Source organism: Hevea brasiliensis, chromosome 16 (assembly GCF_030052815.1).
Source record: "Hevea brasiliensis isolate MT/VB/25A 57/8 chromosome 16, ASM3005281v1, whole genome shotgun sequence".
Lineage (NCBI taxonomy): Eukaryota > Viridiplantae > Streptophyta > Magnoliopsida > Malpighiales > Euphorbiaceae > Hevea > Hevea brasiliensis.
Genome location: NC_079508.1, coordinates 64,614,521 through 64,637,477, shown reverse-complemented (window position 1 = coordinate 64,637,477; position 22,957 = coordinate 64,614,521). Strand labels below are relative to the sequence as shown.

General features: G+C 34.2%; 3 protein-coding genes across 6 annotated transcripts; 1 reads left to right on the top strand and 2 right to left on the bottom strand.

Moving 5' to 3' along the window:
• Positions 1-108: 108 nt before the first annotated feature.
• On the top strand, positions 109-9,176 carry LOC110658896 (protein RIK). Of its 3 annotated transcripts, XM_058138166.1 has the most exons (13): positions 116-372; positions 1,323-1,421; positions 1,519-1,762; positions 2,061-2,162; positions 2,276-2,310; positions 2,440-2,515; positions 2,957-3,088; positions 3,370-3,447; positions 3,827-3,920; positions 4,033-4,150; positions 4,413-4,935; positions 8,255-8,570; positions 8,785-9,176. In XM_058138166.1, the coding sequence occupies exons 1-13, from the start codon at positions 296-298 to the stop codon at positions 8,913-8,915; spliced, it is 2,025 nt and encodes a 674-aa protein (XP_057994149.1). In that variant the 5' UTR covers positions 116-295; the 3' UTR covers positions 8,916-9,176. The 3 variants fall into 3 exon arrangements, with proteins under 3 accessions (XP_057994151.1, XP_057994149.1, XP_057994150.1); XM_058138168.1 differs by lacking the exon at positions 8,785-9,176 and having other exon boundaries at positions 109-372; positions 7,207-8,318; XM_058138167.1 differs by lacking the exon at positions 1,323-1,421.
• A 1,375-nt stretch (positions 9,177-10,551) lies between these two features.
• On the bottom strand, positions 10,552-13,512 carry LOC110658895 (exocyst complex component EXO70E2). 2 transcript variants are annotated; one of them, XM_021816665.2, is made up of 2 exons: positions 13,281-13,512; positions 10,552-12,935 (listed from the first exon to the last, which is right to left on the bottom strand). In XM_021816665.2, exon 2 carries the CDS (start codon positions 12,700-12,702, stop codon positions 10,750-10,752), a length of 1,953 nt encoding a protein of 650 aa, XP_021672357.2. In that variant the 5' UTR covers positions 12,703-12,935; positions 13,281-13,512; the 3' UTR covers positions 10,552-10,749. The 2 variants fall into 2 exon arrangements, with proteins under 2 accessions (XP_021672357.2, XP_021672358.2); XM_021816666.2 differs by having other exon boundaries at positions 10,552-12,932.
• Positions 13,513-14,752: 1,240 nt separating this feature from the next.
• On the bottom strand, positions 14,753-18,762 carry LOC110658894 (serine carboxypeptidase-like 25). The gene is made up of 8 exons (XM_021816664.2): positions 18,374-18,762; positions 16,922-17,125; positions 16,240-16,415; positions 15,862-16,143; positions 15,633-15,763; positions 15,437-15,532; positions 15,225-15,330; positions 14,753-15,113 (listed from the first exon to the last, which is right to left on the bottom strand). The coding sequence occupies exons 1-8, from the start codon at positions 18,648-18,650 to the stop codon at positions 14,970-14,972; spliced, it is 1,416 nt and encodes a 471-aa protein (XP_021672356.1). The 5' UTR covers positions 18,651-18,762; the 3' UTR covers positions 14,753-14,969.
• Between the last annotated feature and the right edge of the window lie 4,195 nt (positions 18,763-22,957).

The following is a 22,957-nucleotide window of genomic DNA, read 5'->3' as shown; positions in this document are numbered from 1 at the left end:
GTCTAATTTTAGGTTGTCGCTTGTAATTGCAGACAATTATTGAGATTAAAGTTATTATTTTATCAGCAGTTGCCACGTAATTCTTCTTTCCTCAACGAGTCGTACAGCAATTGGCTGTCCATACATCTACACCTCACACGAGTCCCACCCAACGCCACTCTACCACGAATAGGTAAAAGAATTCACCGCGCCACCTCCTCTCCCCGGATTCCACTTCCACCGCGGCCACCAATAAAAGAAAAAAAAAAACTCCAAAGTTTTCCGGCCGAAACCTAAAATACCAAGAAAAAACATCATGACAGAGGAGACTAGCACTAGGGTTTCCTCGGAAGAGTCCACTGCGAACACCGATGCTTCACAATCGAGGCAAAGGTAATAGAACGTAAACAAACGATTGAACTTAAGAAGAAGAACCCTATTTCTCACGACATTATTAACTAGTAAAACGATTTTGCTTTTACCCGTGCTTTATTCCCTCCTTTTCTTTTTCGAGCTGATTGATCTTGATTAGGGTTTATAGCTATGTCGTTATCGCTCTAAATAGTTTGTATGCATGGTCGAAGGATTGGTTTATTTTCCCTTCAATTTTTTTGTTAAAATCTTAAGATGTCATTTTATTGAAGTGATGGTATTGAACTAGGTAATTAGTCAATAATGTATTTTGCATGTATTAACAGCCACTTATCTTTGTTTGATGGGTAGCATCGGTTAAAGAATCAAAAGGTGGAAGATTTATACTGATGTTTGATTTGCTCTAATGTATTGGAGAGTTTATGCACATCATTTGCATTTTTAATGAAAAGATGTGTAATCATCATTTAATATTTATCACAAAGAATTAACATGACAAATGTTATAAGATCCTTTCAATTAATTTTACTCATACTTGGCTGATACTTTTAAATTTTTAATGCATTTTTTTATTATAAAAAGAGTAGCTATTGCATCATTTTTCCTGCATCCATGCCTTCATAATTTATAATGTAATGAGTGCAACATTTTACTTGCTTTTCGGTTTAAAAAAGGCAACCAAAAATGTAATCATAATTGTTATGTGATCACAATTAGGTTAGACCTATCATTACAGCCACTGACATATCTTATATATTTTGAAAATTGATAATGCAATATAGCTGCTTATATAGGCATTGACACTGTGGGTGAAATTCCAATGTTGATAGAGCCTTGATTTTGATCCTATGTTTTTAAATATTTGTGATACTCAGTTAATGGATATGCCTATAGTTTTATTGGTATATTCACACAGAACTTTTTGGTTCCATGTGCTGCGTGCTATTACTAACTGCTGGTGCATGGTTCAGGAAAAAGAGAAAGTGGGATCAGCCTGCTGAGCCATTACTTTCAGCTGGAGTTGCAGGGATGTCTGGTGTTCTCCCATTAGGCAACATTTGTGATACTCAGTTAATGGATATGCCTATAGTTTTATTGGTATATTCACACGGAACTTTTTGGTTCCATGTGCTGCGTGCTATTACTAACTGCTTGTGCATGGTTCAGGAAAAAGAGAAAGTGGGATCAGCCTGCTGAGCCATTAGTTTCAGCTGGAGTTGCAGGGGTGTCTGGTGTTCTCCCATTAGGCAACATTGGATCTCTTGCTGGAATCTCTCTTCCTGGGATTGCTTCAGTCTCTGGTACTTTTTTAACTAATCAACTTGTGGCTAATTGTGCAACCAGTCCACCAGCGTATCAGGTGCCTTCTATACCACAAAACAATGCTATGGCAGTCCCAAAATCAAATCAAGTGAGCTCCATTAACTATTTTCCCTTTGAATAGCTCCCCATGAGTAAGTGTATCTATATTGCCAAAAGGTTGTCGCATTGCTTCTGCTGAGTGTTGTAACGGAAATTATAGACTTTCAAGAAATCAAGAAGCCTTGTTGTTCAATATTTTAATCTAGTCACATTTAAAGTAACAACTTTTCATCAGTTTTGCACACTTTAAATATTTTCAATTTCTGTTTTAAATAGTTGCAGTTGCTGTTAAATATTTGTATATCTCATATCTCTTTGGTTGTGTAAACTTTTTTTTTTTGTCTCAGCCTAAGATCCAGGATGAGTTAATAATTGCACGAGAAATTGTAATAAATGATGCAGAGTCTTCTGTTCGTTACAAGCTTACAAAGCGCCAGACACAGGAAGAGGTATATCTTGTTTCATTCGGTTTGCATAATTGAAAGATAATTCTTTCTTTGGGGTTGAAGAATAGTTGTTATCTTCTATCAAGAGCTTGATAATTTGTTTATTTTCCTTGCAGATTCAGAAGTGCACTGGCGCTGTGGTTATAACTAGGTTAGTAGATCCTTAAAGGCATATTTGAGGGATTGTTTTTGTAGTTTTCTTTGTGTGCATATTACAATTGATGGATTATGTTGAATTGCCAGCTATATAGAAACATGAGTTACTGGATTCTCTTTGCAGGGGCAAGTATCGTCCACCAAACGCAGCACCTGATGGTGAAAAGCCATTGTATCTTCACATATCTGCTGGGGCTCATGTGAGTTTAATTCATGGATTCTTATAAAGCATTTAAAGTTATATAGTCATGCAAATTTTTCGCCTCAATGCAACTATGATTTCTACTAATGAAGAGCTTGCCTTATGTCTGACAACTTGCTTGTGTGATGATCTTCAATATGATGATAAAAGATCCATGCCACTATTGATTAGAGATTATATTTAACCTGGTCAGTAGAAGATAAATTCTTTGAGTGATTTATTGGTATATGATTGACAGATTGAGTTATTTATGTGGTGTATGGGGTTATCAATACTTAATATTTAGAACTGCAAGGCATTTATCACATATGTTAACCTATGGCAAGCTTTTGATTTTTCTATGGAAGATGCAAAATATTTTTAGGACTTCTGCTGTACAGAAGCTGCTTTCCCTTGTTCTTTTCCAAGTTCTGTAAATAACAGAATTCAACCCGTGCAGTTAAAAGACACTGCAGAAAGGATTTTAGCAGTTGATCGTGCAGCTGCCATGGTTGAAGAAATGCTGAAACTGGGTCCGAACATACAAAATTCTTTAGCCACTTTTCCATCAGCTGCAGGCAGTGGAGTGAAGGTATACATGCCTTGCATTATTGGATATGTTTGGCATTGCTGTTTTGCTGTTGAAAAATTACCCTCTAAAATATATTGATTAGGAGCAATTACAAATTGATTTTTAGGTTTTTATCATGTTTTGGCTGTAATAAAAATGAAACAATTTCTATCTGCTTTTTGGAAAAGTATCTAAAGGGTGAAAAACAGTTCCAAAAGCAATGGCAAGTACCCCCTTTATAAGTGATGACATTGAGGCTATTATCACACTACTGAAATCTCTAACAGAATAAGGTTTCTCAGGCACTGAGCACGTGTGTGTTTTTGGGCTTTGACGCAGACTCATCACTGAACATTGCTGATCGAATACGTGGACCAAATGTAAGTTTTTATTTTCTTTGCTGCTGCTGTTGTTTTTCTTTATCATTTGCAGGATTTGGCAGAATTGTTTCATATGTTCTTATTAATTTTAGATTCTAGATCCATACCATGTTGCACTGTTGTCAGGAATTTCATTCTACACATAATTTAGATATGTAGTACATTTGTGGTTGTACTATGTGAGTTATATTTGTTGCCCTAACATGTGTCTAGCTTCCCATCTCTTGGTTTAAGCTACACTGTTTGAATAGTTGATTTTTATTTTTTATCATGTTCGATGAAGATGAGAGATTCTAATGTTTGAAGCTTTCTCTCACATCTCCATATCATTGGGAGAGATTGTTTTTGTGTTGTTGGTGGTTTGGTTTTGTACATGCAGGACCAGTATATAAATCACATTATGAATGAAACAGGAGCAACTGTTGTACTAAAAGGGCGTGGCTCTGGAAATTTTGAAAGCCCAAGTGGTGGAGGTACTTTTTGGTTGTATGCAATAGTCTTGCAAGTATTTGATTTCCGCTATTTGCTCTATGTTTCCTTGTGGAACTTGTCTAATGATATTATGTTATTTTTGTTTTGGTGCAGAAAGGCAGCAACCAATTCATCTATTCCTGTCCGCCAATAATTCAAAAAGTCTTGAAGATGCAAAACGTTTGGCTGAAAACCTTCTGGATACTATTAGTTTAGAATGTGGTGCCTCCAGGTAATCAGGATATGAACAATGATGGTATCATGCATACATTGCAAACCATAGATTGATGTTGATCGTGCTTCTCAGAAATACAAATTCTTTCTTCTATCAGTTTTACCTTTGCAGTGCATTAAGATCTCAGCATCCCATCTTTTTTGCACCAATGTCTTATTTATTGACAACCTGGTGATCCTACTTGCATCCATTTATTATTGCTGTGGATTTTGCAATTTTTTGTGTGGATAAATCTTGGCTGTATTTCCAAGTTTTACAGGGTTTCATCATACAATGTTTATGGTGCTGTTCCACCACCTCAGCAGATATTGGTGGGGGTTCAGAGTTCTGGAAATGAGCATAAAGTAAATACAAGCCCAACTGCTGGTTTGACATCGTCAGCAATGAGCTCCCCACCACGTATTCTAGCTTCTTCAGTTGCAATCCATGGGACAACTTCTGCCTTTTCCCATGGGACTGTATATCAATCTGGGGCAATGGTCAGCCCTGGGCAGCCTCAACTGAACTTGGTTGGGCATCACCAGCCACTAGTGAATGGAGGAACAAGCTATAGTGGATATGGCGGGATATATCCTCAGGCCACACCTCTGCAACAAGTTGCTCTAGCCCTTAGACGGTCAACATCTCCAACAACTTCTACAGTTGGACCTACAACGTCAATTGCAAGCAATTTGCCAGCTCCTAGTACAAGCTCCATTCCTGAAAAGGAGAAACGTCCTACACAGAAGCGAAAGTTTCAGGAGCTACCAATAGGTTCAAAGGCCTCCGCAATATCTCATCAGGTATCTGTGTACTTGTTTTCTTGGAGCATGTTTGTCCAAAAAAACATATCCTTGTATTGAAAGATTTTGTATGTCTTGGAACAAAACAGAATAGATTGAATTAGTATAGGATCACTCATTGGCATTTAAGTTTCCTGAATTTCACATTACTGAGTTTGGCCATGCAGAAATATCGTAGAATGAACTAATAGAGACATGAAGATTGTCTAGAGACTCTGAATTTTCATGAAGGAAATTAAATGAAGCTTTTTAAAATTGAATGAATTGTGAATTGCTTCTTTTGTGGAGATACTTTTTGCTTGGCATGTTTGCCAATTTTTTGTTAGTTACATGGTGCCCATGGATTGATTACAGTACTGTAACTACTATTATCCTCTAGGAAACATGAGTCAATTTGTTTACAGAGTGAGAATGGAAAGATTAGAGGTCCAACTTGCTTTGAGTTTTAGTGGTTGACAATGTGAGTCTGAGGGGTTTTTATCATGATGTAAGAAGGATAATCAAACAATTTGATTAGGATGGCAAGATTCATTGTTCAACTTATTTTGACATGTGGATTATGATCATCTAAGTAGTAGGCTTTTCTCATCTCAAATTATAAGGCTAATCTGCCAGTTGTTTGTGGGAAAATGTTCTTTATCATCATGTAGAGATAACTTTTGGTTTGATGTACCTTAAGGTTGATATGGATAGAGATAGCAAAGGTTCGGGTTTTTGCGGGTACCCGATCCGACCGAACTCTAATAGGACGGGTTTAGGTATTATGTAATTGGATTTGAGACGGGTTTGGATTTGAAAAATATCACTCACGACGGGTTCGGATTTTATATATTGGGTATCCATTACTTGAACCCGTTTATATAAATATTTAATTAAATATAAAATATATATTTTTTATAATAATAGTTAAAAATTTTTATATTTTTTATTTTATATAAAATTGAATTTAAATATTTTATGAAATTATTAAATTTTTAAAATATAAATTATTAATCAAAATAATTTTTTATGCAAAATATTAATTAAAATATATAAAATTAAATGGGTTCGGGTTTTTTTGGGTAATAATAATCGAGTTTGGGGCAGGTTTGGGTTTTTATAATATTAATCGGATTCAGTTTCAGGTATGGTGATTTTCGCGGGTACTGTACCTATTGCCTTCCCTAGATATGGCTGATGTCATTTGACAATGATTGATTTATAATGGCCATGTCATTGATTGCATGGTTGAATGTGTTAATCTTGTGAACTTAGATACTGCATGAACATTTGCTTTATTCCTTTTTTTTATATTTGAAGAAGTGTAATAGTTTCAAGTTTTTTTATGCTACCCTGTGGTTTCATTGATTACTTATCACTCTCCAGAAAGTGTCAATTTATGTAGTAGAATCTTATTTGTGAGAATTGGCAATGCTTGTTGCACTGCTGAGGCGTCTGGTTTGCAGACTGATTATGACAATATAAACAAACTGGTGGTGCCGCGGCGGCGCCTCCCCCCCTAACAATAAAAAAAAAAAAAGAAAAAAAATTTGAGTCATGCTGTCTATATTATTCAATTGGTGATTCTTTAATCCTGGAGTCAGGTTTCAACTCAGATTATCTATCTTGTTAAATTAGAAAATATGCTTTGAAGTTTATATGAAAAGTTTACCAACTTTAGTAATGCCTCATGTATTATGGGTTTGGCATTGACCAACCATAAGTTACACAAGCTCAAAATTCTTTTACACGCATATCTATTTATTATCAACAGTCTCTTCTTCTTCCCGTGTTGGTTTGCAGTCTGATGTATTCAACTATTCATTCATTTTATCACTATCATTAGATACATAATTTATGCATATCACGAACAACAACAACTGAGCCTAAATTCCAAACTAGTTGAGGTCAACCACATAGATCTTTTTCCTCTATTTTGCTCCGTTAGACATTAAGTCCGCATCAAAATCCAAAACTTGTAGATCCTTTGATACCATTTCCCTCGACGTCATCTTTGGTCTTCTCCTTCCCCCTTCTCACTCCTCTTACTAACTTACCACACTTTCGTTCTGGGGCATTTTATGCATATCACGAAATTGAATAATTTTCCTGTGGGTGGAAGGCAGCTTGTTTATGTCGCAGCTTATTTATGTTTGTGTTGTTGATCTTCTGCATTGTTGAATATTTCTAATGTCCATTCTTTAAGGGGATACATACACACATGCGCGCGCACGCATATAAGTGCGGTATTTTTTTATATCTTATGCTGACTTCAACTGCTTAATATTCCAGGTATTTTCTCTGACCTTCTAAGAAGCTAACAGGCTGATGCTGGACCTCTCTATTAGGGCCATTGGTTTGTATGTTTCACAGGGTTCAGTTTTGAAGGCACTCTGCAATGAACTTTTGCTGCTAAAGAGCTGTGATCAAGGATCTATAAGACCTATAATATTCCTTTAGACATATTATGCCTGATTGGTATCGTCATAAGATGCACCAACTGAGTTCCTCTCAGCACAGTTGTTGCAGCCAGATTTTGATACCAATATCACTATATGATCATGTGGGGGTGGAATACCTTTTTATTCAAGAATGTCTATAAACTCTACTATCAAGCAGAAATTGCATCAAATAAATAAATAAATAAATATGGGAAAATAGAGGAAAATGTGGCTCTGTGCAAGAGCTGACACTACTGGTAATGGTTAAATCTCTTCACTAGCAAGAACATTGCCTTGGCTTCTTGATTGGAACTACCAATCGAGCAAACTTTATTAACTTGCTAAATCCTCAATATTTGTGTTCATTGCACAAGTAATCACAAATACAATGTTTATAATGCCATGATAAGGACCACTCCACCAATTCTCTCTTTTATTTTATGATGTTCTTGTTCATCTGTTTGTTTGAATAACATACATCAGAATGATTTACTCCATAACCTTCTAGTTTGTCTGATATGAAATTTAAAGATATTTGTACCTTTTCACCACATTGAGTTAGACATATCAACTGGAACTTTGATGAGCACATTTTTTTTTATTTCATTTGTTAGTGAAAATTTAAGGCTTGTGTTTCTATGTAGATGCTCTTAAAAGACGCTGCTAATACTTGTTCAAGGGTGTTGTGTTTGGCATGCAAAGATGCTGAATAATTTGTGTATCTCAATTAAACTGTTTGCTATTTGCAGCCATCTCTTCTTCTACTGTGTTGGTTTTAAAGGAATAATGGCGTTTATGTCGTGTTGAATTTGATTTGAGATTATTACTTTTTTCTTTCCATCCAATATCTAACTGATATTGAAAATCTAGGCTTGCACTTTTCCCCTAACTCGTTGCAGGGTTCAAAGTTGTTAAAGCCTGGTGAGCAAGCACTGGCAGATGGTGTGAGAAATACATCAACCATGCCTGCTTCGAAGAAATTGGTCCAGCCATCATTGAATGGAATGCCACCACCTGCTCCCCAAAACATGCCCCCTCCACCTCCACGAACTATGTCTCTGCCACCATTATCAAATGGAATGCCACTGCCACCTCCAAGAACCATGCCCCCACCACCGCCACCTCCACCTCCAAAATTTAGCTCATCAAATACTGGAGATAGATTGCAGACAAAGAGCACTGTTTCCCATAAAAGCAAATCTGATACTGTAGCAGGTAAATCAAACTCACACTGCTTGGTCTTGTTTTTACTGGTAAGTTGTTTACCTGTCATGACCAATGCATTTGCATGGAGGAACCTTAGATAATGAAGTCAACAACACCATAATAAAAGAAAGTGTAGATGGTGTTAGTATTGGCCACTTGTTAGTTTGAGAGGATTTGTCATTTGCTTCTGATTCACTTAATTTTCTTTTCTTGGACTGTTCAGTTGTTTCAGATACTCTGGTAAAATTAATGGAATATGGAGAAGAAGATGATGATGGTGAGGAAACCAGCGAAGAATCTGATCCTGGGAACTCCAGCACAGTGGCAGTTCGAAAACCTTTTTGGGCTTTATGACTAGTATCGTTGCTTCAACTGGTGGATTATTGGCAATGAGTCTCTAGCGATCGTATGCAGATGGAATATGGATGGTGAAATGTCCTTTTAGTATGGGAATTTGATCGTAGACTTAACCGTATGGTATTCAGGAATTCTGATATCCATTTATCGCAGCTGTTATAGGGTGGCTAGGGAGTAGAGAAGATCTGTGTTGTATTTTGTTTATGACCCGAGGATAGATGTACATTAATGGTTTATTGTATTCAGATTTTAGTCGTAGATTAAGTGTCAAACTTCGTTGCGCAGCACCTTTGTGCTGTCGAGTAACATCGGAAAATGGTGCCTTTTGTCCCTTGTGCCGGCGGAATGGCTGATAATATCGTACTAAGGATTTCAAATCTGGTTCAATCTTTATTAAAAGAAATGGTTAAGGATTTTATTTTATATATATATATATATAATGAAATTTTTGTTGTACTGAAAATTTATTCTAAATTTTTATCGTATCACAAAACATTAATTATTAAGTTGTCAACTAATTATTTTAAGTTATTAATTGACAATTTAATATAATATTATTAATTTATAAAAAATTATTAGTTACATAATACATATATATGTATTAAAATGCATGCATTTTTTCAATTTTATTAAAAATGCAAGTAAATTGACATATTAAAATAAGTGGGCTATATCAAAATAATATTTTATAATAAAAATTATATATTGCAAATAATTTTGATATATTTTGTATATAACAATTTAATCAATGTACAGAAAAATATAAAATCAAATATTTATTAAATTCTGTTTTATATATATATATGAATTAAAATATTAAAGTTTCACCTAAATTCAATTAGTCATCGACTTAAAGTCTTCCGTTTACAACCATGTATCGGAGATTTTAGTTTGGGCCTGGTGCTAGGAGTTCCAAAATTTTATCTAATGAAAAGAAATTTGCGTTTCTTTCATTGATAATAAATAAGAATACCTTTCGGTTGGGAAATTTCTTTTATATAGGTTCTAAAACTAATGTTAATGTTGCGCCATTTGCAAATAGCTTGAAAGTGATGGACTAACAGCAACTTTTTTATCATAAATGGGAATTTTTATGACTTGGCCTCATTAACATCAACTGGTGTTAGTTGTGCTTGAGCAATCTCAGCTGTTCATCATGTTAGGTCTTAATGGATGAACGGCTGACGTCGTCAGTTGCAACTCAATTATTAGTTGCCATTTCTGCCCTAAAAAGGACACCATTGTTGAACAAGTCACAACTGGCAGCCAGCGTCTGCTTCAGGACCCATTTCTTTTTTCTTCTATCTGTTCTTGTTCAACGAGGATTGACTCCATCCAACTTATCTGCAAGTGATGCAGCAGCATCTAAAGAATTTGTGGTTCAAATTGCCACTCAATTAATATACTTGGCCACCCCTTAGATGTTACATCCTATTCAAATATCTATACCAAAATTTACCGAGTACTGTTCTTGAATTTTAGCAGGACATTGAACTGAAACTTGCTGCTAACTAGAGCAAATGGTGGATAAAAAAACAACCCAAGCCAGACATTCATGGAATCTCAACTTAGCCCAATTTATGTTATTACCGGAGAGCAACAGGGGAAGAGAGATTTTTCTCTTATGACTATATTTTCTGGAACTAACATTTAGATTTAAGAAGATACAATGACTAGTTGAGGTTTGTCATAGAAACAAACATCTGTTTATTGATCAAAATAAAACTTACAAGTGCAGAGGAGAAGAAAATACGATTACATTAGCAGAGGACATAAAACCAAAAGCCTTTCCTCACTAAATCACAAAAGTAAATCTGATTTTATTATTATATTATCTCCTGTGGGGATTGTGCAATGATCTTTGAGATCCAGTGAAGAGATCCAACAAATAATTTTGTAAGTCATCAGCACCGTACTTAATGTGCTTGTCACTTATGTGATTGGTCTGTCTTCCAACAAATGTTCGATAGGCCTGAATCACCTTCACAGATGTTGAAATTTGCAAATCTGCTCGAAGCTCAGCATCAGGGATGAGCCATGCTGTTTGAGTCCTGTAAACCTCCTCAAAAGCAAGATAAAAGCTCCGAAACCTCTCCTTGAGAAGGGTTTTTGAGACAGAATCAGAATTGGAATTTCCCTCATCCTTCAACAAAGACAGGACTGAACTCCAAGTAGCTCTCTCATAGTTCATCGCATGCTGTTGGAATTTCCAGTTGCGCTTTCGTATCCAATCATCGCCAAATATATGCCTAAGTTCCGAATTCTTTACCTTTTGAGCCATGTAATGTATGTTGTTCATCAAGAAGATATGTTGCAAGGAAGGATCCCTGTATAACTTGGCCTTGTCATCAAGGTTGCATTCTAGAATTGAAGCAACAGATCTGAAGTGGAGAGCCATAGGGGAAGCATCAAATGTACTTCCACTTGTGTTCTCTTCTTCTGTACGTGGACTTGAGCCAGGGGACAATGAAATAGGATCCTCTCCATCATGATCCTTTAGGAGAAAATTGAGGGTCTCATGGTAGTCAGTAAGAGTGTTGATATAATTCATAACATACCTAGTGAGATGGTGAATTCCCCCTCCTGCAAAAGGATTTGATGACACATTTGTTGCAATGGCATTCTCAAATTCAAGAAATGCTGCCCTCGCGGAGTCCCCTAATCTCCTTAGAACCTCACGACAGTCAGTTCTAACACAAAAACCGGCCTCATCTGAGTATAGAGAATCTATATCTTGAAGAAGATCTGCAAGAATCTCATACATATCAAGAATAGGAAACAACTTCTCTGGTTTGTGTGGGCCAATAGATACGGCTTCACCAAAATTTAATAGCTGCATCATTGAAGCCTTTGAAGCCTCAGCGAAACAAACCAGATTAACTGTTCCAAGCCCTCCAAATATCTGTTCAGTGAGCCATTTCTCGCTAGCAAGATAGACCGACACGAAGATCTTCATAGTCCGAACCCATCTCTTGATCTTGGAATTCAAGCTACCCCACTCCAATTTCAGTACATCCTCAATGCTCAGTTTCTCCATTTCAAGTATAAAGAGACATTCATCCAAGGCATCTCTTCTAACGCCAATATATGCCTGGGAACATTCATGACCATAATTGGAGATGAACATTAAATTTGCGATATTTCTGAGGTGAGAAATTACTTCTGGACTAACCAAATCAATGATGAATTCCTCTGAAGTTCTGCTAATGCTATCTCTATTAATTGATTCCTCAACCGAGCCATCTCCAAGAGAGATTACAGAACCTATATCTGTAGCATCCTCTTCACTTGAACGGAAAGAAACGTGCTCTGGCTCAAAAGGTTGCCTGTTTTGAACAAGCATGCACTTGAACTCTTCCTCAAGCCTTGCCATTGCTATTTGAAGAATATCATGTGCCCTCATCAACAGCTCCTTTTCCCCATCATCTTTGTTCAAAGACAAAGTCCCCAACCTTTCAGCCAACTTTCTGGCTTCTTCGGCAGCATTTAGATACTGAGTGGCTTCATCAAGACCGGAATCCCATATCATTGACTGATCTGTCTCCCAACTCATAATCTTCTCCTGAATAACATTTAGCTGTCCTTCAATCTCACTGGGTGTCTCAACCTTGCTTTCACCGACTGTGGTTATGTTCGACAACTGGGTGCTAAGGTCTGCCAAAATTTTCTTGGTATCATCAGTGAGGTTCTTTTTAGATCCCAATGCCCTTGCAATGTGTTTTGCCGCAGCAATCAAGTCTTCTTCTCTTTCCAACTCTGGAATCACAGAGCCACAATCCAACATAGTTACAGAATCCTCAAAGACCAACCCCCAACTGATTCCCCTTTTGGGTTTCAAAAGTAAAATTGAATTGAAGTCCACAATAGCTTGTCTTAGATTAATTTTCCACCGTGCTAGATTGGCTTCTAAATTCCCAAGAATATACTTCAATTCCCAAAAATCAGAGTATTAAATGCTACTTTCTAGATTGGAATTTCAAACCTAAGCCTTGAGTATCCGATGGCAAATGATAGCTGCTGAAAAAGGCAAATCATAAACTGATCAAATAAAGAAAAGGAAAACAACTACAAAAGCATAATCCCAATATGATTAAAACTTGCAACTGCAATAATTAGCAATAATGAATTATTAGTATCAAAAGAACCACTAAAAAAACTTGAAATCCACTTCTTCAAATGACAATTATAAGCAACCTACAAACAAAAAAGAAAAAGACCTGAAAGCTCAAGATCGCAAACAAGGAAAACGTGAACATATCACAGAAGGGTTGTAAAGAAATGCTATAAACAAAGACAAAAAGAAGGTAGAGACAGAGATAAAATAATAAAATAATAATAATAATAGTAAAACTTGAAGCACACCTGAAAAAGATCAGCAAGATCTGTAAGGGGGAATGGCAAAGCAGCAGCAAAAGCAAGAAAGTGAAGGGTCTCAGATATAAAAGTAACCAACTGTAAGGTGAGTACAGAGAAGAACCTAAGTGAGCTTCCCTTGTTCTTTGGTCTACAATTCCAAAGTCTGATCTTTCCCTTTCTTGATTCAATTCCTTTTTCAAGGGAGCAGAGTTGCTCCTTTTTTTTTTTTTTTTTTTAATCTACGTTTTAGTTTGGCGACTATTGACCATTTGAGGGCATATTTGAAATTATAATTTCAATTTATTTTAAAAAAATTATTATTTTAAATATTAATAAATAAATTATTTAAAAATTAATTAATTTTAATTAAATATTGTTAAAATCATTTTTTAAATTTATAAAGTTAAAATTTAGTGTCAATAAAAAAGTATTACAAAGTTAAAACATTTTTTTTTTTAATTTTCATAAGATTTTTTATTTCTATTGATTGGATGAAATAATATAAACATCATTTATATTTTTAATTTTGTCATACAGAAGAAAATTTCTTTTATCATTAAATCCAAGAGGACTTAATGAATGCTGGCTTGAAAATCAAAATACCCAACTATTAGGTGTGGCAACCAAAATAATGCCATTGGCAATGGATACTTATAACATCCATTTTAATGCTTTATTTACAAGTTTTGGATTTGATTAAATCTTAAAAGTTTGGCTGGTTTTAAGCTCCAAATATATATGAATCTTGCTACATAAATTTACCTAAACATCAAACTAATCCAAATATATATATAATCAGATAAATTTTCAGTGCAGAAAATTATTGTTTCAATTTAATCTTTCATAGATTTAAGATATATTATGAATAACTTGAGTTAATATTGTAGAGGAAATCATATACATTGCAGATTTTTTATGGCTTTCCTCTTCTCTTGGTTGGTAAGCTTTATCTATAGGGGGTTGTGCTTATGTTACTTTTCCTTTTCTGACTTTTGATTTTTGGAGGGGTAATGGTTTCAACCTATATGGTGAGCTTTTGTTGTTTTTATTTCAATATGCAATTATGTGCTCTTCAGTTAATGATAAACTACTATTTATTTTTTTATAATTTATCATAATTAATAAATTAGTTTCTGAAATTTAAAATTTTAAGAATTTGATTTCTATAATTTAATTTGATTAGCGAATTAATCAATTTATAAATTAGATGTTATAGACACTAAAACAAGGATTAGTCGTAACAAATTTATAAAATTTACCTTTCTGAGTACTTGGGTGAGGTGGGGTATGCCGGGAAGGGGAGGGGAGGCGAGTTGACTATGAGAAGTATGATAAGAATTACAAAAATTTTCACTTTTTGACTGGCTTAATTAGCGGAATATATATAAAAAAAATTAGAATGAAATTCCAATCAAGACAATTCTGACCAGTCTTCGTTTTTAAGATGACAAAAAAAAAAAAAAAAATTGGAACAAGGCTTGACAAAGAGCTTATAATTTGCCTTTAATTATTCCCACCAAATCATTGAAATTAATATTTTGCTTTCTCTAATACACAATTAAGCTTTTCTCTTTCCCTCTTTCTGCCTACTAATTGCTTTCAATGGTTAAGAATGAGACATCCCTTTTGTCTACAACAATAACAATATAGAAGAAGCTTGTTAAATAAATTTGGAGAGTTTTCTTCTCTTCTTTTTTAAGACTTGGGAAGGGGCTTTCCTTTCAAGAATGATTTGAATAGCTGAAGAGCAGCCCTGGGCTTGAAAAGAGGCACTTCATGACCTGCTCCTCTCACTGTTGCAAATGTAAGCCCTGCATATACCTCTGTCCAGCCTCCCACCTTCACAAAACCAAATCCCCATATTAGGGTAAGCAATGACTAAGATATAAATATCAATGCTTGTTTGATTAAAATTATAAAATAAGCAAAGAAAGGGGTTAAGTTACTTACCTGCTTCTTAACATACCATGGATACCATGGAATTTTTGTTGCTAATTTAAGCTGTGCAAGGGCATATCTAGTGGCAGTAACTGGCACAACCGAGTCTATGTCGCCACTACAGATTGTTCAATATATGTAAAAAAAAAAAATTAACACACATTAAACATTGTGAGTAATTAAAAACAATGCAAAGGTTTTACAGGTAGAATAAAAATTTGAACCTGAATACCCAAACCCTCAGGCCACCAGCAATCATTTGTCTGTAAATTGGGAGAATGGAAACTTCGGTATCCTTCCAGTTTCGATTTAGAAATTCACTGTATCAACATAAACAATTATTTAGATGCTACAGATTTTGTTGCGCATCAATTTCGTGTTCTATTGTTTACGCAGAGGCCTAGTGTTCAGTTACTTAACCTGCAGGCAGTCCACTTGTAAGGAATTTTGGTTACATTGGCATGGAGTGCTTTCTGAACATCTGGCCTATTGTAATAAATCTCAGCATATTTTTCGGTACAAGGATCATAGCCAGATAATTGCCTGAAAATCTGATTGCAGCAGGCAAGTTGAAAAAGTGAATAAAATATTACGTTTTGATAAAGATTTCTTGTTAATATGGTCATCAACAGGAGCTGTATATATATACCTTATGGGTTCGATGAGGCAATCGAATAGTTTGTCTAGTAGATGTGCCACCATCAGAGTTGTTACAAGGGGTTGCATAAATGTTGTACTGGTCAATGTTGCCAAATTCTTGATCCATAGCATAACTATATAGAGATTCACATTCATCTGATTCCTTTTGCCTGCGAAAATCACACGTGTTAATGAGTCGCTGATATGTCCTATCAGAGATCATTGCATGACTCCACCAGTAAGTCACCGTTCCAAGGTTGTCGTAGTAGTTGTCTGTTACTGCATTCCCCACCTAGATAAACATTTCATTTCAGCAGTGAAATACAAAACTAGCACAGGTCAGGGGAAGGAAAAAGAAAAGGAAAAGGGCAATAGGAATTGTAATTACCATAATTCCTTTGAGATTTATTGGATGCTTAGACCTTTTGTTGTACATCATAATTTCTCTAGCCAGCTGAGGAACATAATGGCCTGCATAACTCTCTCCAGTAAGATACACTTCGCGATTTTTGTATCGTGGAAACCGATTCATCCATCGAACCAAGAATTCTAGTGAGTCCTTAGCTGCATTATTGGCCAAAAGAACACTTAAACTACAAATGGTACATAAAAAAACAACCAGATATGACTAGCTTTCTTTCAAATGACTTATAAAGACAGCCTACAATATGAAATTCTCTTAGGCTAGGCCTGTATAATTTACATTTGCAGGATCATATAATCAAATGTTTAAACTCAAAATTCTACATCAGAATCCAATTAGAGAAAGAAACATGCATGGTTGATTATATTAAAATTATTGCCTTCATTAAATAATATTCATGCAGGTACTGCTACTTTCTTCCAATTCCAATGATGAAACTAGGACCATGGTATCATCATTATAAGGTAGTGGTGCTATAGTCATTCAAATTATGGCCTACCTCCCACAACCACACGTTAATTTAGAAAAGAACAATCATATCAATCACATAACAAAAAAAAAAAAAAAAAAAAAAAAAAAAGTTAGCATTAGTTGTGAATCAGGCTCAATTCCTAATCCCCTCGAAAGTTTCCGATATAGATCATACCAGTCCGAATATCCCCGGTATCTTCCAAATCAGAGGACCGGTTGCTGTAGGAAAAGCCAGCGCCAGCAGGAGTTTCCAGGAACAAGAGGTTGGCCACAGCATTCCAGGAGAACTTGTTAAGATATAGACCTGAGGCAGTCTTGTTGATTCTAAATGGGCCTATTTCTTCTGATGCTCCATAGGCCACAGAAGAGCAACCAGGACCTGAGATGATCACAAAATACAGATGAAAAATACATATATATCTCATTAAACTGAGATGAGTCACAAAAGTATTTGTTTTGTTAGAAAATAGCAAAAGATCATACTGCTAAAATTTACTCCCCTTCAAGAACATGTCTTAATTTGCAAGATTCTCTTAGATCCATTGGAGAGATTAAAAAAAAAAAAAAAATGCAAGGACAGATATGTTACTTATCCTTAATATGTCTGAATCAAGGGATGGCTAGGGTAGCTTAATTTGCTACGTTGGCAATTTGAGTGGTAATCATATATATGTACTTAGCAAATAATTACATAATTTTGCAAGAAATTTGCTGGTTTAGCTGCTATTGATGGCTGCACCTACACAAGCTGACAAGGATAGCTAGTTATCTGTAATTGCTGTTAAATAATAATGAGGCCTGCTTTTAGTTGCTTTCAAGCATTTATCTTTCTGATTGCCCTATCCACACACACACACACACACACACACACACACACACACACACACACAGAGAAGGAGGGGGTGGGGGTTTTGGGTTGTGTGGGGTTGTGCTTGCATTCACCGGCTCAATCAAACCTAGACTGTGCCTGGGTCTAGCGACTACACTGTCAACTAAGCCAGGTTGTGAAAGAACTGTGGGTTACTTTTAATTGTATCCCACACTTGATTGGGAGTTGGGTCATTCATCTTTTTGCCATCGGTAGGCCAGCCAAGTAGTGGCCACCTCTGTCCACTGTTTTTCATTTTTCTTGCTTGGAGGTAGAAACTAGAAAGGAATTCTTGTTCTGGCAAATACCTAAAGAAGAGTGAAAGGGATAAAAAATAAAATTTCCCCTTCCTGCATATGGACATAGTAATCTTGTCTTTGGACCTCAAGTGGGGAAAAAAAAGAGAAAAGAAAAATAGAAGTGAGAGGTGCCTAGACAACTTCTTCTTCTAGCTTCAAAAGATACAGAGAACTTCATTGATTATGATGTCGGCAAGCGAAGAAGTTACTGTCTGCTTAAGGACATAAATGAGAAAACTAAAACAAAAGCATTGCAAAAATATGCCTGTACCTATTCAACCATAAATATGCCTGTACCTCGAACAAAGAAAAAATTTTATGTTACCATCAAAACATCCAACTAACGATCAATATAACAGTAACAACAACTAAACTTCGATCACTTTAAGCCATCTTCGAAAACCAGCATCCATTAACATATTGAGAGAGAAAGGAAAGAAAAGGAAATTAAGGGCCTAACCTCCATTGAGCCAAACGACCAAGGGTTTAGACAAGGGGTCATGAGCAGCCTCAGTGAACCAGTAAAATAGAGCTCTACCAGCAACTTCTTCAACAGTAACATATCCAGAGAACTGTTGAAAGGAGACCTTAGGTTGCCCAGGAAGCGAAGATATCCTGTCAGCTTCTTCTGCTGCTGCTGCGTTTCCTGCATGAGTGCTAGCACTAGCAAACACTCCCACAAATAACAACACAAAGACCATGGGAATAACTAAGATCTGTCTCTCAGCCATGACCATAGTCCTAACAAGAGAAGAGACAGAAAAAAAAATGAAACAAAAAATGGGTGGTCACTTCACTTCCTAGTTGTGTGTGTGTGTGTGTGATGGGAATATGGAGTGTGCTGTTCAAGTTGAAATAAATAGGGGAGAGAAGGAGAGGTCATGACCTGTGAATTGGATGTCATCACCATCACCCAATATCACAGAACAATTCCTACCCTTCCATTTATTTGAAAAGACTACACTAACCCTATTAAAACTTTTGATTTGAGGTCCATTAGCATATTTCGGTCAAAAGAATTAATGAGGGATGAAATCGAGTCAATAATAGGTTTGTATTGAAATCTTCATAAGATTGTGATATTGTAAATTAAAATCTAGATAAAGGTCCAAAAAAATAGCATAATATCTTCACACATATATAATTTTTTATTATTTTTTAATTAAAGAGGGGCTCTTAATTAATTTTATCTGAATAACAAGGCAATGGCCAATGGGATCACATGGTTTTGACTTGCCCATGAAACAGTCCCTTCAATCCTCCATTAATTCTTCCATTCATATACAAAGACTTTGACTGACTACCTTTTTCTCTACTGGAATTTCATTCATATTCCTACCCCTTAATTTCTTTTTTAATATTATTACTTTGGATAAGTTTAACATGAGTTGTTATGGGATTTTTTTTTATTATTTGATAAAAGAAGATAGTGTTTGTAAATTTTAATGCAAGACTAAGCTATTCATTTGAAACCCTAATTAAAATTTGCAGTTATTTTTCTTTTATTTTTTAAATTTACACAGCGCTACATTTTTTAGGCGTGAACATCTAAAATTATTATTTTATTCATAACATTTCTAAAAAGCATCTTTAAAAAAATAGATATGATTAGTTATTAACGAACTACTTTTGATGAAAAAAAAGGAGCTTTTGAGCAAAGTTCCCTTCCTGTGCACGCGAGGAGAGTCGTTGAAGTAATGAAGCAAGGAGGTGATAATGGCGCTATGCTATGCATGATGATGGCTTCTTTTGGACTTGTAATACCAATGAGTAATGCCCTTCAAATGCGATCACAACATTGACACCCTTGCACGTTGTGAGAATTCTATCTATATATATAATAATCTTGGAATGATAAATGTAGTACATATTTTATTAATTTATAAAAATTTTAATTTAAATAATTTATGAAATTAAAAATCAGTCAAATAATTTAATTTATTATTTAATTAATTTGAATTGATTTTGATTAATCAGTATTTTATTTGATCAATTTATATTTTTTGACTTAAAATTTTTTTTTTGTATATACTATTTTGACTGTGACTCAAATTTAAATTTAAAATTCACATTTCTACAAAGATTATAGTACTATTGAATTAAAAATTATTCATTATCAACTTTCATATTAAATCAAAATTTAATTTAAAAATTAATATTTTTTTGAATAGATAAGGGATATAGGAATTAGAATTTAATGATATTTCTAAGGCACCTTAATTGTGCTTGATCATCCATATAGAAATTACACTGAACTGGGCCAGTGGCTAACGTCTTGCTTGCTAAATGCTACAGATTTTTTTTTTTTTTGGGGATTTGGGAAATCTGCACAATTGCTTTCGAAGGTTCTTTTATTGAAGTTTCCAACTTTGTCTTTTGGATTCTTTAAAGCTGAAGTTAAAAGCTAGAAGGAATCAAGGACATGGTCTCTTTTGGGATAATAATATAAAATTGGTAATATTTGTTGCACAGGGCCATGCTTTCAGACTCCTCCAGTGCATAAAAATTGCTAAATAACAACTCTTCTTCTGCCAAAAAACAGTGAGGACAGTAATGCTCTATTCATGAAAATAAAATAATATTAACCATGTTATTTAAGTGGCAACTGACAAGTGATTTAAAAAAATAAATGAAATATCATAAAAATATAGAGATATGTTGCTTGTTGAGCATAGCTTTTCAGTGGAGAAGTTGAGTATATGTGGTCGTCAGTACTATAAGTCACTGAAACAAGGCAACAGAGATCCACAGACTCTTTCTTGGGATGTAGAATACAACAGTAATGGCCTCTGCTCAGCACACACGTTCCGGTCCATGAATCGGAACTATTCTGGGTTTAATTTGAAACTGATTTGAATCAACGGTTTCAGCTTTGAATCATGGTTAGAGAGCCGGTTGATCAATTCGAACCATCAATTCCAATTCAAACCAGCCGGATTTAAATGATTATTAATTTTTTTACAATTTATAATTACTGTATTGAATTATATTTCAGTTACTGCTAAATTAAATCTTTGATGTTCAAAGCTTCGGAACCGACACAAGCAATCAGCTTAAGTTCCAAACCATCGTTGTCAAATCGATTGAGATCAATCAGTTTTTATTTTTTTCTAAATTTCATGATAAGATAACCAAATGGGTATGCACACGTGCATTAATTGACAGCTGCTGACCTTCGACAAGACGTGCCCTACTTTACGTTCAAAGAACATGGAATAATAAGTTGGTACATCTAACACCATCAATTTGGATTCTACTCCTGATTTAAATAAAATTTAAATTTAATAAGTTATTTTATATAAATAAAATTTAAGTAAATTTATTTTCAATAGGAAGTTGATTTTAATATTTATTCATAAATAATATCAAATTAAATTTATTTAATTTTTCTTAAAAAGTAATTTTAATTTTTTTAATCATAATACTGAATGAATACTTAAAAAATAAATTATAAAATAATTGCGTCTAATGATATTATTTTCTGATGTTAAGTCTCGATTTATTTAAATAAATTTTTAATTTCAAAGTAATCAATAATTGTTAACATTATTGAATGTCAAATTAGATAAAAATGACAACAAAATCTATAATTATTTACCTCTTTTATGTATTAAAAAAATAAATATTATAGATTTCAAATTCATGAACCCCACTTAGATAACTACTTTGATTATACTATTAATTCAATAATTTTTATTTTTATTATAATAATTTGTTTGATATTTTGAATTTATTAAAACTTAAAGTAAGGCAAAACGATCATAATAAACAAAATCAAAATGAAAAAAAAAAATCATCAAAAGCAGAAGGAAAACTATAAATTTGAATCCGCAAGTACTATTGTAAAAAACCGATATATTTTCTAGATATTTTTCATTTATTTATTTATTAAAAGAACTTTAAGAGAAGAAATTAAATAATGATTAAAGAATTATAAAATAAGCATAGAATAGACCAAAACATTAGGCAGTTCTCAAGTTCTCTCCGAAAACCCTAACCTTTTTTTTTTTTGACATTTGCAAGGGCACAGTGGAACTAGGATAAATTTCAACAACCGTCCCTGAATATATATAATTGTAATTTGGGCTGAGCAGATTTCTATTCAAATTGAAAAATTGAATCAAACTGAGTCAATTCAATTCAATCGTTTCAATTTTAAAATCCAATCGGTTCGTTTCGGTTTTACATTATAAAAATTTTAGTTATTTCGGTTCGATTTGGTTTTGAGGAGAAAAAAATCGATTAAACTGAACCAAATAGTAATTTCTATGTTCAAATCGAATTAAATCAAACCGAATCAATTTTTAAATTAATTTATTTTTATAGAAAATTTATGAATTATACTTAATTATATATATATATTATTTAATTTCATTGATTAATGGTTATTAGGTTCAAACCAAAGTCAAAATTAGACTAAATAAATTAAAAATCAAGTCTAAATTAAAAAATCATTCAAAAATAAAAACCGATCAATTTAAATTGAACTAAACATAAATAGAGCGGTTCGGTTCGATTCGATTTTTTATCAATTTTCTATTCGGTTCGGTTTTCAAAATATATAATTCGGTTTTTATAATTTAATTTGGTTCGGTTCGGTACGGTTCTGTTCGAACCGAATGCTCACCCCTAGTTGTAACACTACAGTCTTTCAACCTTAAAATGTAATATAAAACTCCCTAGACTTTCAAATTTTGCACAATAAAATCTCTCTGACTTTCAATTATTGATTTTTCAATTAGAAACTGACGTGAACAGCTCTCATATGGTACTTAATCAACATATCTCTCTCCTCTCTTATGCAAAGTATAAAATTATTCTCTCTACAAGTAAAAAATCATTCTGTCTACAGAGAGAAAAATGATTCAATTTACACATGACTTGAGAGAGAAAAGAGAAATACTGACTAAGCTCCATGTTAGAGCTACCTACGTCAGCGGCTAACTGAAAAATCGATAATTAGAGGTTAAAAGAATTTTATTGTGCAAAATTTGAAAGTTGATGGTGTTTTATATTACATTTTTAAGTTAAGGGACTGTAATGT

Bases quoted from the DNA above. Each gene is read 5' to 3' on its own strand.
- LOC110658895 (XM_021816665.2), bottom strand. From the start codon at position 12,702: ATGTTGGATTGTGGCTCTGTGATTCCAGAGTTGGAAAGAGAAGAAGAC.
- LOC110658894 (XM_021816664.2), bottom strand. From the start codon at position 18,650: ATGGTCATGGCTGAGAGACAGATCTTAGTTATTCCCATGGTCTTTGTG. The intron at 15,533-15,632 runs GTTAAGTAACTG...ATGTTGATACAG, and splicing joins TACAAGTGGACTGCCTGCAG to TGAATTTCTAAATCGAAACT. The intron at 15,331-15,436 runs GTTCAAATTTTT...AACAATCTGTAG, and splicing joins CTGAGGGTTTGGGTATTCAG to TGGCGACATAGACTCGGTTG.
- LOC110658896 (XM_058138166.1), top strand. From the start codon at position 296: ATGACAGAGGAGACTAGCACTAGGGTTTCCTCGGAAGAGTCCACTGCG. The intron at 2,516-2,956 runs GTGAGTTTAATT...CAACCCGTGCAG, and splicing joins ACATATCTGCTGGGGCTCAT to TTAAAAGACACTGCAGAAAG. The intron at 3,089-3,369 runs GTATACATGCCT...AAGGTTTCTCAG, and splicing joins CTGCAGGCAGTGGAGTGAAG to GCACTGAGCACGTGTGTGTT.